Source organism: Eucyclogobius newberryi, unplaced genomic scaffold, assembly GCF_026437365.1.
Source record: "Eucyclogobius newberryi isolate DKJ021-1_F unplaced genomic scaffold, fEucNew1.0.hap1 SCAF_8, whole genome shotgun sequence".
NCBI classification, from domain to species: Eukaryota; Metazoa; Chordata; class Actinopteri; order Gobiiformes; family Gobiidae; genus Eucyclogobius; species Eucyclogobius newberryi.
The window spans coordinates 26,352,289-26,367,986 of NW_027316500.1; the positions used below are offsets into that span (position 1 = coordinate 26,352,289).

Genomic DNA, 15,698 nt, shown 5'->3' on the forward strand with positions numbered 1-15,698 from the left:
TAAAATTTCACTCCATTAATTTTTGAAATGGATTTTGAAATAAGCTTTTATCAAATGCCTGGGAATCTCATTTAGATTATTGTATTCCATTAATTACTTGATAGACAAAGCGCACTTTTCAATGTAGATTTGTGTGCTGTTTAATTAATTAGCATGTTTTCTCTTTTAATTAAAGCCTTTTTTTCTTTCTCTCCCCACATTGAAGCCCACAGCAAAACACATATATAATTTGTTTGTAATTAGTCCTTAATTGGTGGTAGTGAAAGCTTAGCACCCGTGGTTTCCTTTTTCATGTCTGCCATTTTAGTGCCACTCACTCATTAATTAAACAGTTATTTTTCTAATTAGCTTATAAAACTGTTGATTGTAAGTTCAAAGCTCGCTAATAAGCTCCTCACAAGAGCCCAGATAATGGAGACTTGAATAAAGCGCGGGAGAACTTTTTGGTTGACTCCCTGAAGATGACATGCTCCGTCGTATCTCGCATCAGATTAAAATGGCCTCGTCCCGCACACGCACGACGTCCCTGAAGTGGCGCCGCTTTGTGCTCCACGTGTGATACCGTGTTGTCGGGGCGGCGACGGATTACGGGGAGCTATTGTGAGGCTGCCCCGCGAAGAACCGATAACGTGCTTATTGACGACCGCGCCCGCGTGTGACAGCTGGACAGATCGTAGATGCGTCGTTACGGTGTCGCCGGGTTTCGGGGCGAGGAAAGTCGAGCGATTGTCGGTTCGAGATGTCTTTCGAATGGGGCAAAAGTCCTTGAGCTATCGCCAATTGACAAGAAGCAGAAACCGATGAATACTGCGAATGTTTGTGGATTTTTTTTATGGTAATAAACATTTTCTGACTCAGATTCTGATCTTTGAGTACCGTATTTTTCCGGACTTTAAGTCGCACCAGCCAAAAAATGCATAATAGAGAAGAAAAACACATATATAAGTCACATTTTTGGGGGAAATTTATTTGCTAAAATCCAAGACTAAGAACAGACATTTCATCTCAAGGCAGTTTAAAATGATAAGAGATGAGAGAACATGGTGAATAATTATGTGTACGTATGCTAACGCTAACACCTTCAGCTACATGAGGCACAGACAGAACTGTGGTAAGTGTCTGGTATGTTAACGTAACATATGAACAGTTATTCAGATAACTATAGCATAAAGAACATGCTAACAAGTTTACCAAAGCATCAGTTTGACCCCAAATCACTAAATCCATTGAATTCTTCTTCCTCTGTGTCACTTCTAAACAACTCCACAAACTCCAGAGGAAGAGGAAGTGCAGATTCTTCTTCTGTTTCGCTTAGAGCCTAGAGCGCCCTCTTGTGGTCGCCAGTGCAAAAATAACGAATAATATCACATATAAATCGCTCTGGAGTATAAATCGCACCCTGGCCAAAACTATAAAAAAAAAAAGTGCGACTTATAGTTTGGAAAATACGGTGTGTTGGAACTGCAAGTATCGATTGTCATGTAAAAATATATCAACATCACATTTTCATCAAGTTGTCCATATGCAGTACTGTACGAAAACATATTCATAACGACTTATTGTACATAATAGTCTTGTAGTCTTACAGCTTTTCTCTATGCATTTTATTATTTGTATAAACCTTTTTGTATATTCTCTTTCTCTTAGTATATTTAACAAACTGTCCAGCTTTATTTTTAACGACATTACACTGTAGAAAAGGTTCAGAAAGGTTCAGTTACACCTTATTTTGTTGTCTCTTTGATCAGATATCGCAGACCTTCATGTTGTACTTGTTGTGAATCGGTCGACGTGTCCAAACTTTGATGGTGGTCTCTAACGCACTGTTTACTCATCACTGTCTCTGTGGTTGTGACTAAGTTCCCCGATGACACTCCTGAACACACATGACTTAATCCCGCCGTGGACGCACAAAGACATCTGTTGTTGTTTCTGTGTCACTTCCATTGTCTGCGGAAGACCTTTTAAATTACCCTTCGCTTTGTCTCGACTCTATTACTCCCATTAAGGACGATCTTAAAAACTTCCCTGCTGTCCATTCCTGTCCAGCGCTTCGTGGGTGGCATCCGCGCGACCCCCGTGACCTTTGCCCTTCTTCGCAAAGATTCGCGCCCGAACTATCCAAAGTTTTTCTTTTTGCTCTTTTCTCTTCTGCCCCTAGTCCTCAGAAAAATGTGCTGAAAAACCATTTGAGCTGCCCTAATCTGATATTCATTCCTTTTTTATAAGGCCCTGCTTCCCAGAGTTGACTAAGGGCACATTATTTAGGCATTAAGGTCCTGTGATAAGGGAATTAGACCACTCATTAATCGTTTACACGTCGGAGGCAGTGGAGCAGCTCGGGGAGGTGATTTAGCGAGCCAAAGCCATATAGCCCCAGCTAATCCACCTCTCACACGTTTTAATTGGAAGAGGCGTCCTGGATAGGGATTTCATGAATGGCTTTAAGACCATTTCTTCCTTAAAGCCATCATTTATTTCATATTGTTAATAGGAGCTTTAACACTTTATCCACACAGACAAGTCATTTCCTGCTCATTTAGTCCACCATTGTTCTGATGCACCTGCTGTTTAATTGCCACTGTGGTTTTAAGGTTAAACACTACTGTACAGGTAGCGCTATGCTAACCGCTCGCTGCAATTACAGTGGCATTGAGCGTTTGGAAGTGATTTCTGTCATTAGCGGACGGAAGCAAAGTATTCTCAAAGCAAAACTATTTTTTTCTGTTGGAGTTTTCACATATTAAATGGCATAATTCACTCGTGTAAGAAACCTGGCTTTATCTGACATCAAAAGAGGCTGTACCCAGTTGGTTTCCATGTAGAGGGCAGCTCCAGTACCACATATATTGTAAAAGCATCTCTTAGGGTCAAAATGAAACCGCTGTGTGCTATCTGCATCATATTATAAATATTTTTTTTGTCCCAGTCGAGCTCCCGTAGTTTCATTCACCTCTTTGCTCATATTTGTCGTAAAGAATTAACGATCACTCTGTTTTCCAAACGCCATTTTGTCGTTAGCTTGAATGTGATGGAAAATATTGTGAAAAGCACTTACAAACTCACTGTGGGTGAATAATTGGGATGCTCAGAATACAATATACTGTTGGGGCGCTGCAAATAGTTTAAAATTAATTGATTTTTCCAGGTTTTTTCAAGCGGAACTAAGTAACTCTGCTTGTGTCTTTATCATAATAAGACAGTATAATCACATACAAAAACATTTTACTTTGCCAAATATAAAAAAAAAGAGTCAGGGTTTCTCAGGAGAGTTGTCTTTAGGTCAATGTCAGTAAATGTTGTAAGGCTGGTTTTCTGCTCGGAGACAGCAGGTGGCGACAACGAACACTTCAAACGCCCAGAAAATACATATTTAACCGTCACAGGGACTTAAAAAGACGCTCAATGAGGTAAAATGTTACTTAGTTAGTTTCTGCTTTAAGACGGTCAAAATCAGCTGCAGTGCCTTTAAATATTGACATTATAACATTTGAGACATAATTTAATCTTTGAGGTGTCTTGTATTTATTTCTTATGATTATTCCTGCAATTACAGTGCATTTCGAGATATTAATGTTTCCTAGTTCCCATGAAAATAAAACCAAGATTGTGTCAACAGGGCACTCTTCCACATTCACAATATCTTTCAGTTAAAAGTGCACCGCGTACGTTTTCTGGAGGAGGGTCCGCCGCCTGTTTGACCCTTATGAGGTCATTGCGTTGCCTAGAATGTTCCACAGAAATGTAATTAAATTCTCTTGGCCAAGTTACAGGTCGGATCTGTGGAGAATGTGTTTTTTTTAACAATATCAACACCGAAACGGAAAGAAACATGCAAGAAGACGAGCAGGAGAAACCGAAACGTCACCTTTTTTGTGGTCAACCGTACGTTCCTTGTTGCTCTGCGGTTTTGATTACTACAACCAAACTACTACACCAAAAAGCGCTAATCTGATCAGCCGGGGGTCTTATTTAATTTTCATAGCCTCGTGCTTTGGGGGTTTGCGAGTCTCCAGGACGACTTGAATGCACGGAGACTCTGGTGTTGACTTAACCCTCACCGCGCCCTCGCACCTCTGTCTCCTCCTCTTCTGCCTCCTCCTCCTCCTCCTCCTCCTCCTCCTCCTCCTCCTGCTGCTCCTCTCTCCTTTGTGTCTTGTGAATATTTCAGATCTTCCAAAGGTCAGAGCATTAATCCCAGTGAATAAACCGTGTGTTAACCGCTCCCCGTCTGCGGGCCACACATGAGGTATGGAGACGCTGGCTAATTGTGCTCTCATATGAACTGCAGGATGGACCGGCGTAACTTTGGACACAATGGGATTTTACGTCACGTCTGACTTTTCTGCACTCAGGGTTAAGACGACAAGAGTACCGTATTTTCTGTATTTTTCTGAAATCACAATAGAATGTCACAAAGGCTGCAATTATTTGGATCATTATGTCTCTGCAAACCTTTTCTGAAATGCTCTTGATTCATTAGCTTTCATTAGTTTTTGTGTATTCATGTTTAAGTAAAAGCACAATTAGATGTTTTTCCCCCGAATCATTCAGAGATTTTAATGTAGCAACACTCACCTTATTCCATTAGTGAAATCTTTATTATCAATATGTTTTTGGCCACTGACAAGCAACCGTTTAACATTTAATGTTAGTGCCTAGTTTTGAGACTGACAGCAATGCAATTAACAGTTTGCAGTGTGTGTTATCACTATACTCACAATATCAATACCTCTATGATAATATTAACTCTTTTTTTTAGAATACACTGTGTTTACATGGTGTCTTATATTAGTTCTGATAGATTGAAAACTTTTTTTGTCTTGTATTGATTGATCTTTATTTTTCTCTTTAAAAACACAATATAAATGCCTTTCAGTCTTTACTTCATGAATACAAACAATACATACTCTGAAATCTGCCCCAAACCACATGCCGTTACTGACACTGGAAACTACTTATTATTTCATTCATTTTATGTATTTATACAGGGAAAACCCAATGAGAAAAGTTCTCTTTTCATGGGTGTGTACCCTGTTAAAACACAACACAATAAACAACAAACAAACAAACACAGGATACTAAAACACAAATAAAACAATGCAATTAACCAATACATAAAAATACATTTATACATACAATATGAGATACAATTATATAAAACACGTGCATCGGCACTAAGGCTAGTCCTTGACCAGTTTTTTTAAATCATTAAAAGGCATAACATTATTTCTCTGTATTGACATGATGGGATTGTAAGATAAAAATGTCCTGAGACCTCAAGCGGTGAATACTTGAACTAATGTGCAATAAACTTGATAAATAAATCAGACAAAATGCAATATACATTTTGTTGCATTAATTAATCATTTTAATTTAACACATATTTGTTTGATGGAGTGAAAATCCTCTTGAATATTTTGAATCACTTGAGCTGAATTGCATCATCTGCACACAACTGGATGCTACTGTGTTAAAGAGTATGCCCAAATGAGTTTATATACATTATAAATAACAGTGGTCCAAGGACAGATCCTCGAGGAACACCTTTTATTGAGGCAAGAAAATTCAGATTGAAAGCCATCAGCAGCTCTATTCGTGAGGTAATCTGCAAACCATTTTTTCAAATTTGTATCGAACCGAATCACATCCAGACAATCCAAGAGAATCCAGTGATCTACAGAATCAAAGGCCTTCGACTAATCAACAACAGCAGCACATTCTTCATGATTATCCAATGAAATAGCAATATAATTTGTAACTTTGGAAGCAGCTGTGATAGTACTATGCCCTGGTCTAAATCCAGACTGGTAGATATGTAAAATTTAATATTTAGTTAAGAAAGCACGCACCGGGTTACTTTTTAGCTTCTCCAAGAGTTTTGCTAGGCAGGATAGTTTAGAGATTGGACAGATATTATTTGAATATTTTTTTCTGGCCTCCTTTGTGCAAAGGAAGATCAAAAGCAGGTTTCCATAGTGATGTTATACTTTCAGTGTGAATTGTGAGATTAACATTAAAAGTGGTATGGACAATTTTTTTCAGCAAATTTTTTATCATATTTCCTCGTGGCGTGGATAAATCATTAGTCCTGCCACGTATCGATCATAAAACGCACCTATCGCTCACCTGCAGCCGCGTCAGGCTCGTCCCCACATTTCCGCGAGCCTAAGCGCATGGATCTATCATAATATAGTTCCCTCAGTGTACGGGGCAAAATGAAGACGGAGAAAGACAGTTCGAGCTGACGCAGAAGTGGACAGAAATCTACGGGAGACGAGCGATGCGCTCCGTTGCGCTAATAAACAAACGCACGTGTGTGTTGTATCAGTCCGCACGGGGGAGTGCTCATGCGCACTTCCACCTGCGTTCTCAAATCGCCGAAAAATCGTCCATACCGCCTTTAACATGAGTTAAACAATTCACTATTACTGGGGCTGATAACAAAAGTAACCTCCAGTGGACTTTTTTGCATCTATAGAGAGCAACATATTTAATACTTCATATTGTGTAACGGGCTTAAGGGAAAATACTTGATCATCAGGTCTGTTCTCGTGTACTGCAGTAACAGCAACAGATGGAGCAGCAGCATCAAATATATTTATTGACAGTTGGGTCAAGATTATTAGGTTAATCAATAATCATGATTATTCAGGTCACAATATAAGCGTACGAACCTAAAAATGATAATCATGACAATTTTAGAGGCAAATTTAAGTATTTTTGTTCAGTATGTATAGCCCAAAAATAGACTTAATGGTAAAGAACTTATTTTTTATCTGTCTGTTTTTGTCACATTTGACTTTATTTTGTCTTTCAGAAAGTTAAATTTCACAAAACCGGTCACACAAACTTGAGGAATAATAACATGTTAGACCATGTGAACAAAAAAAAGAAAATTCAAGATTTCTCCGTTGTCTGATCAAAGTCTCAATAATCGTTAAAAATCGTTAAATCGTGACGTTTTTCTCACAATAATCGTAACTCTAAAACGTGATCTCGTGACATCCCTATTGACGATTGGACATGCACGAATCTCGATTAAAACCTCATTAATTGTATTGATACTTGTTAAAACCGGTATAGTTTCCATACTGGTTTTAGGGTTAGTATCAATCAGGACGTAGTATTGATTCATTTAGACAAACTCAGTGCCAATGTTGACGTAATGCTTTGTGTTTCAATTAACTCTAAAGCAAACGGCTTTAAAAAGTGACTCATTGTGAATAGTTAGCGCGTTGCCTAATGTAATGAGGATAAACACTCGCATTTCTAGACAGTATTTGTGGCGCTTTCATCGACCTCTGCTAAGTCTACATCATAATATTTGCCGTTAGGAGAAGACCCACAAACAAAGAGAGGTCTCCCCCGTCTCCTGCGTTTACTCGGGCTTTCTTTCTTTCTTTCTTTCTCGTGCCGCTTATTCCTATTTTTTCCCGCAGTCTGTGATGTGAAAGGATTTGGCACGCACGGGGAAGGGTTGCGCGAAATCCTGAAAAGTGGATCAAAAAAAAGTAAATGAAAAATAATGTCATATTACTGAAAATATGAGAGGCTAATTTGTGCCGACTTTTTTGCTAATTTCGTTCTCGGGCGCGGAGAGGGGAGCGTCACCTGCTTGGCACCGCGGAGCCGACAGTGCCAGTGATCCATGAAATAAGCTGCCGCTGGCTTTGTTCAGATAAGAAAGAACAAATCTGCACAATGTACTGCTGCCCCAATCTCATTTTCATACTTGCATGCGGCTAAAGGAAATAAGCTGTTTGCAAGGCTTGATTAATCAGACTTTGAAGGAGCGTTTTGTCTCTAGAATCTGCTCGGTCTCCTAGGTAACCCGGCTCAAACAAATGGCGCAACGGCAATAGCGAATAAGTAGTTGAAAAATGTTGTAAAAAATCAAGTAAAAATGACTACATGGTATAAAGTAGTGCTGGGCGATGTAGAAAAATATGTATATTTCAATTAATCAAACCAATTAATTTCCTGAATATAAACAAGACAGACTTTTAACCAGTGCCATTTAACTTAAAAAAACGGTCCAGTGTAATAGTCTGTCAAAAAATGTGATTAATGTGATTTGTGGTTTGTGAGGTTTATAGTGTGTATAAAAACGACAAACCATTCCTGCCCAAACTGGAATGAAAACATTCAAAATATCACATTTTTGGCTGCATTTTGAATACATTTGTATACGTTGTTACTTAGGGTTGAACAGTAGGGACATCAAAAATAGATCTACATTTTTTCCTTGTATTTATCATTATAAATTTAAATTCCGTAAAATTTTTCCTGTACAAAAACTACTAGAAATTGCTTTAAATGTTCTTTTAATTCCAACAACATACATTATAGAAGAGAGACTTTGTACCCGTGCCATAATTTAATACAAAATATAGTCAAATTTATACTCATTAGTCTGAACTCTGCTCCAAACCACGCACTTTTGCAGACGGATGATTGGCTGTAGACCTTTCCATTAAAAAATAAATACAAAATATATACTGTAATTGACGGTTTAAAACAACTGGCTCTTGATTCGATTAAAATTGAATTGAATATTGTGATTTTACAATGCCACACGTCAAGCGCTAAAACTCAACCCAAACCAGCAATAATTACACGACCGATTTGTTGGGAAAACGTCCGGCCAAAATCAGTTCGTACGTGGTCGAGTCGGACGAGCGGAATGCAAACGTCCAAGTCGAGAAGAGCACTGTACTCGGACTTGGCCGTGACTAAACCGGAACCCTGAACCATCTCTAATCCCCATCTCTTTGTCCCTCGGAGCTTGTCAGAACCACCCGGCAAAGTGAAGAACTAAAAAAAAATCCCCCGCCGCCCCATTTTTCCCATCTTTTCCATTCATCGCTCCATAAATCTACCACTAATGTCAGCGCAATCAGGCGTCCGACTCTTTAGCCGCACAAAACGCGATTTAGGAGCCGTAAAAACGCACAAGTAGCAGCAGCAGGAGTAGAAGAGGAGAGAGAAGGAGGCGCGGAGGGCTGTGACAGTATGTACGCTCTAGGCTTTCACAAATCTGCAGCGACTGTATAGATGAATGCCTGAGGGCCCGGCCAGAGCAGCGGCACCAGCAGCCAGCCGCGGCCCTTATCTTAAATCCAAGCAAAGTACCATTAATCTTTTTCAAAGACCTTTATAGCTTTTAATGTATCCCAAATTAGAACATTTTACACCCTTGGTTCCTGAAATATGGTGATAAAAAGCCTTTAGAGTTTAATTTTTCCTGCCTGCTCGCTCTGACCTGCTTAATCCCAGCATGCATTAGGAGATATTTTAGTTTCAGCCTTTCTAATAAAGTTTATCCCACTTAATTATAATTGAAACATTTTTTTTTTTCAAGCAGGTCTTTCTCTTTTTTTTCTTCTTTCCGAGTGGCACGGCGCTGGTACATTTCTTCATTACCTTAAGACGTCCTCGCCTCCCCCTCCCGCGCTCCCGATTGTGTCGTTTTGAATATTACACAGAATTACCCAATGGTTCGGCGCCGAATTTGTTTTCCATTCATCTGTACGTGCGCGGGCTTTTGTGCGCCGTCCGAGGCCCAAAGTCGCCCTGACAAGCTTTTTTAGATGACAGAATTGAAAGGAGTCTCTGTGGAGATTTAAATTAGATTGATTCATTTCTCCGCGAATTTGGGCGAGTCAACGGGAGAGTGAATGCTAATATGAGTTAGCCGTGTGTCTGGGAGGTAACCCGCCCATCTGGCTGTTCTAGGTAAAAGATTAAAGGCGCTGTACCTGCTTTTTACCATCTTAAAAAGGTGAAGAGAGATGAACAGAAGTAGTTCATTTTAAACTGTCAAATGTATTCCTTACTTTCCTATCTCAACCCTAATTACTCACTGCAATGAGTTTCTAAGCGTTTTTTCCACAACTTTCAGAAGCCAGAGTGGAGTTTTGCTGTGAAAGTAACACTAACCGCTAACAACTAGCATGCTAACAGCACACTTCCTTGTTCTCGAACGACAAAAAGCGGGTAAAGCTCAACTACACACACAAAAAATAACAAATGCCGTATTTTCCGGACTATAAGTCACACCTTTTTTCATAGTTTTGGCCGGGGTGCGACTTATACTTATACTTATATACTCCGGAGCAACTTATATGTGATATTATTTGTTATTTTCACACTTGCGACAGCATTTCATACTCCAGTGCAACTTATACGTTTTTTTCTTCTCTTATTATGCATTTTTTGGCTGGTGCGACTTATAGTCCGGAAAATACGGTAAATTAGGTACTGCCACTTTAATGATTACTCAAATATAATTCACTCACGATATTTTCCAAATGCAGTCGATGGTGAATGTTTCCTTCACCAAGTCATTGTTAATTGTGATAAAAAGAACAAAGATAAATGTTCTGATGTTGGGCCCAATCAAAGCAACACAATGTAACTTTGTATAGTTAGCTTTTTGCGTCTAATTAAATAACATTATTATTTTTTTCACTATACAAAGGGCCTTTTCAAACCTATACTCTTTCTCGTCAGACTTCACTTGCCCTTGACTCCATCTAGTGGGGGCAAAGTGGTACAACAGTCAGTTTGCTATTGCCTTGTGCGGCGTACGTGTTGTCGAGAGGGAATTGTTTTCATGTTATTGCTGCTGCTGGTGGTACATTCCTTCATGCCCCCCCCTAACCCCCTTGGGTCGGCGCCACATGAATATTACGCAGAATTACCCAAATGGATGGCTGAAATAGTTCCAAGTTGTTTATCGAAGTTCTTGTTTGCCTCAGTAGTAAACCTCATCTCGAGAGTGGGAGCGGGGAGGAGGCAGGATTTTTCCCTTTGTTTCCCGCGCGCTGATGTGATGTGGGTTATTGGGATTATTCCGCCTCACAATGTGCACATGTCGTCAGAGGGATTTTCAATGTTTGCTCCTCGCTGTCACGGTCATTCGGTTCACTTTTGATTCGAGGGGACTGCCTGAAGAACTCCGCTAACCGGGGCGGAGCGCTTTACCCCAGCGACCGAAGAAAAATGCAGAAAATGCAGCCGCGTAATAAATGCAGACTATTGTTTATTGTGGTTGTTTCATTTGCACTTTAAACAAGGGGGAAATGGAGGTAATGGTGAAGGAAAAACAATGTCAGGTGACGCTAACAGGCAAGCGTGGAAAACGACTTCAAACAAAAGACAAAGAGGTCATTTGAATAAAACAATGTCGCTGTGAAATGTAAACCTCCAAGACAAACATATCTGCACTTTTTAAAACGCTGTAATGTGCATAAATTAATTTAAACAAACTTCATTATAAAAAAAGCGCTACATTCTTCCTAGCGCATAACAAGGAACTAAGAAGCAAATCATGTAATTGAACGAGGGCTTAAATGGAGCCAAACATGTGAACGAGTGTTTTATTGTAAATATTCTGTGTTATGCGCTGTATGTCCCTGTGTATTGTTTGTTGTATTTTGTTTCGTTAAGAGGTCGGAAATTAGCTCTGAACTATGAACAGTTGGGCTTTGCCTCGGTCGCACTTTAAACTGCAACTACAAACTACTCAAATTAACTTATAAATAATACATTCAATAACAGTATGTGCATAGGCTAACGAGTTACTGTATATTTGCCCCGCCAGCCAAGGCTACACGCTTTTAATGTACAAAGACGTGTGTAATCTGGGCCTCAGTTTTATCTCCCAGAGTTCAGATGGGCGTGATTGACAGGTGGGTTAAAGGTGCCTTTTGTTTTGTTTTGTTTTTCTTTAAAATGTAAAGATCATTTTAATTCCAAACATATTCCCCACCTCCCAAGTATACAAATTATTCACAGTGATCAGTTAATAAGTTCTTTTCACAACTTTCACAGAGTTTTGCTGTCACGGTAACGCTAACAGCAACTAGCATGCTAACAGCGCACTTCCTGGTTTGCAAACATTTAAACGCTCTATTATTATTAGACGCAGACAGCGGACTGAGGTCTCATTTTGACGAGCTTAGAGCTGTCTTTACAGCGCATCTGTACTCATTTTACTTTATTACATGAAAAAAACAGGTGCGGTCCTTTTAAACAATCACAGAAGCTCATGGAAGTTACAAAACAAACATGGCGACTTACGAGGAAAAGAAACATAGTGCAGAGGATTAATGTGGAAAGTATTGTGTTTTTTGGAGGTGAGAGAAGTTTGATTTTGTTTTAAATTATATAAAATGAAGAAACAAACCCGATGTCTGGAGAGAGTTGGAGATCTGGGTCTAAACCAGGTCAAACCAAATCTAAAATAAGACAAACTTATGATTTGTATTTCTGAATGAGGACAAAGGCCAAATGCGTAACATGTTTTCTAAATTCAAGAACCAAAGAACCACTTGAAAACAACAGGTCTACATGGTATTAACCGTCCACTTATTGTCACAAAACTTGGAGAATTTATGTCTTAACAATCATTATTTCCAAGAATAAAGTGAATCTCTCCAGAAGTCATGGAAATCTACTGTCTGATCGTCAAAAATGTTGCAGTTAAAACAAACCGATTACACTATACGAGTAAATTGCTGGTTTGAAAAAAAAAAAAGAAAGAAAACAGCCAGTGAGATTAGGCTGTCCGAAATGATGAAATTGAAGTACATCTAACATATCTGACGTGCGTTAATACCACAATTATAATTAATGTTTGCTATTTCTGTCGGTGGTGATCAAATGCTCCGTCGAACGTTTAAAAAGCTTAATAAAAGAGGCGGCGGATTGACGCGGAGTCGCCCTGACAGGTCCGTAACGTGGCCGTCCCCGCTGATGGTCTCGCCTCTCTGTGTCTAAAGCTGGCAGTGCAAATCGCTCAAGCCGCTGATTGCCGTGACTACGCCAAACGCAAACAGGAAGAGGATGATTTGAGGGCCTCGCAGAAGAGGAAGAGGGAGATCGCCTGGGGGTAAGCGACGTCTCTGTCCGAAAGATGATAACGCGGCGTTTCAGATGACATCACCACAGTCATTAATCCTATTTAAATGTTAGATTGAGATGGGTAAAGGTGAAATGTCTGTTGATGGTTGGGTTTGGATAAAAAATAGGACATAATTACAACAAAAGTGATTCTGAGGGAGGGACATCAACCGCCAAATAATGTCATTAATTATTCTCATTTTGGTGTTTTTTGTTTTGTTTTTTTGCAGGTTTGAGGCCAAACAAAGATGGGAAACCAAGAGCAACATGGGATTCATGTGACTACTGTTAAAGACTGTTCTTTTACACAGTTTAGAGGATAAAATAATTGTTGTATTGTTTTTTTAATGTACAAGTATACAAATAGTGCAGTGCAAGTTAATGAAGACGTATTTCACTTTTCTGTGAGTACAAACCAGCAAGTTTCCAGCCACCAGGGGTCAATATATCTACACATTTTTCTTATTTTTTATAACTTTTTCTTGAAAAGACAAATTCTTACTTATATCGTCGACCTGGCACAATCTGTACTGTAAGAAAAAAGATCCTTACGTCAACAGATCAACTCAAGCCACAGTTTATCTATTTAACTTAGATTCAGATCATTGGGATCCAGATAATTGATATCATTATTATGCCGATAGACGAGCTTATTGACAGAGCAATTAACACTGAACTACGATGACCTTAAAGGTGTGACCGTTTGGTGAGAGGTCTGCCGCTTGCTTGTTTCCATGGAGATGTTATTGCTTGGACTTAAACATATCTACAGCATTTATTCAAATGTGTTAAACGTGTTTTTATTGCTCAGAAATGCCCTGAAAGACTTGTATTTGTACTCTGAGCAGTCACGCCGCTCCACAGATCTGACGCGTAACTTAGCCTAGTAGCGTCACCTTCTTGTCTCCATGAAAATAGAGTGGTTTAATGCCATACTGGGTCATGCGGTGGTTGTCTTGGCGACGGCTATGCTTCAGGAGCGCTCCAATACTACAAAACTCTCCCCAAAAAAGAGCCGCCAAAGAGAGGATCGGCGTCACACTGCGGGTTCACGCGGCAACCTCCCCTGTCAGAAAAGTTACACAGTGCACCTTTAGTCCAGGTCTGGGCTCTAGCTGTGCTCTCTTCTGTCTCTTAAGGGCTTCAATTGCAGTAATGGTGTTGCTTTTTTGACCACCAACTGTATTCGTCATGTACATTTTGAAGAAAAAATCCTAAGCCTCCAAACCAGGAAGCCTTCAGAAGAAGAAGAAGAAGAAGAAGAAGAAGAAGAAGAAGAAGAAGAAGAAGAAGAAGAAGAAGAAGAAGAAGAAGAAGAAGAAGAAGAAGAAGAAGAAGAAGAAGAAGAAGAAGAAGAAGAAGAAGAAGAAGAAGAAGAAGAAGAAGAAGAAGAAGAAGAAGAAGAAGAGGAGGAGGAGGAGGAGGAGGAGGAGGAGGAGGAGGAGGAGGAGGAGGAGGAGGAGGAGGAGGAGGAGGAGGAGGAGGAGGAGGAGGAGGAGGAGGAGGAGGAGGAGGAGGAGGAGGAGGAGGAGGAGGAGGAGGAGGAGGAGGAGAGAAATTGACAGATCCAAATTAATTCCTGAGGCGCCCATTGCCGTCCGCATTGTGTTGTTTTCCATTAAATTCCAGTGACTCGAGCGTTTTCCCCCCTCAAATTAAATCTGGTGTACATTACTGGATGATGCGTTTATTTATTGCTGTAAAGTGGGTTAATCACGAAGGCGCTTCTTTCTTCTGCCGACGAAGAGAAAGGGAAGATTATGTCCCTAATGCAATGTACAGGATAATGTGCGATAGGATTTGTGAGGAAAATGAAATTTGGCTGTAAAGTGTTTGCGAGCGTCCGTACGCTGAAAAGGAGGGATGGGGGGGGGGATTTGCTGCTGGCCCCGGCCCATGCGTGTACGCACCATTGTCTCGAGCCCAAACAAGACGCACCGGCTGTTTACTAGAAGCCTACATTCGTTTGCCATTGTGCTAAGAGCTCCTTCAGCTCCTCTAAACTCCTCTAAACCAGTGTATTCTCTCCCACTTTGATCTGCTTTGATCTACAGCGATTCACACCCCAATTTTCTACTGTTGGAAATTAAAATGCACCCCACAGAAAGAGCGCGCAGCTTTTCTACCGTTCAGTGCTCCCAAATACTCATGATAAATAAGTCATGTATACGTGAGTGTAATTAACTCGGCTGTGATTGTTAATGATATAAAATGCCAGAAGAGGGCGTAAAGACTAAATATTGATTTATACATTATAACATGGTCGTGGAAAACGTATCCAAGACTGGACGAATCACGACGTTTCGACGGCAAATGGCAGATGAAACGTCCGTATTTTAAAACCGTTTCCACAATCTTCTTCTTCTTTGGTGTTTTATGGCGGTCGGTATCCAAGTGTTACATTACCGCCACCTATGGCTCACTCCTGGACAAATGAGCGATTATAACGACTAATTATAACATGGTTTAAAGCTGAATTACACAACTTTTTAAAACGGTTTGTAAAGGCCGTTTTCCACCCCAGAAAGTGTCTCATCAAAGCAGAACTCTGTGATAAAACACGCCGTCCCATTAAACATTTGATCTTTTCGCAGCTGTAAGAAAGAGCCGCATGAGCCACTAGATGACGCTCTGGGATGAGAGCTGATTGGCTGTTTAGTGAGCTCACCCTGCTTCACTTTTGCCTCAATACTAATGATTGAGCTTGAACTCATTTAGAAAGATTTAAATGCCTACTTTCTCATTCCACAGTTTGAAAATGACTTACCGTATTTTCCGCATTATAAGGC

At 40.0% G+C, this 15,698-nt stretch overlaps 1 protein-coding gene across 1 annotated transcript in view; it reads left to right on the plus strand.

The window, feature by feature from the left end:
• fam204a (family with sequence similarity 204 member A) overlaps nucleotides 1-13,358 on the plus strand; it is a 29,862-nt gene extending 16,504 nt beyond the window's left edge. The window contains exons 6-7 of the mRNA XM_072436748.1: nucleotides 12,789-12,898; nucleotides 13,140-13,358. Coding sequence (XP_072292849.1) covers nucleotides 12,789-12,898; nucleotides 13,140-13,191 — 162 coding nt within the window. The 3' untranslated portion in view covers nucleotides 13,192-13,358. The remainder of the gene's footprint in view (nucleotides 1-12,788; nucleotides 12,899-13,139) is intronic.
• The last annotated feature ends 2,340 nt before the right edge of the window (nucleotides 13,359-15,698 follow it).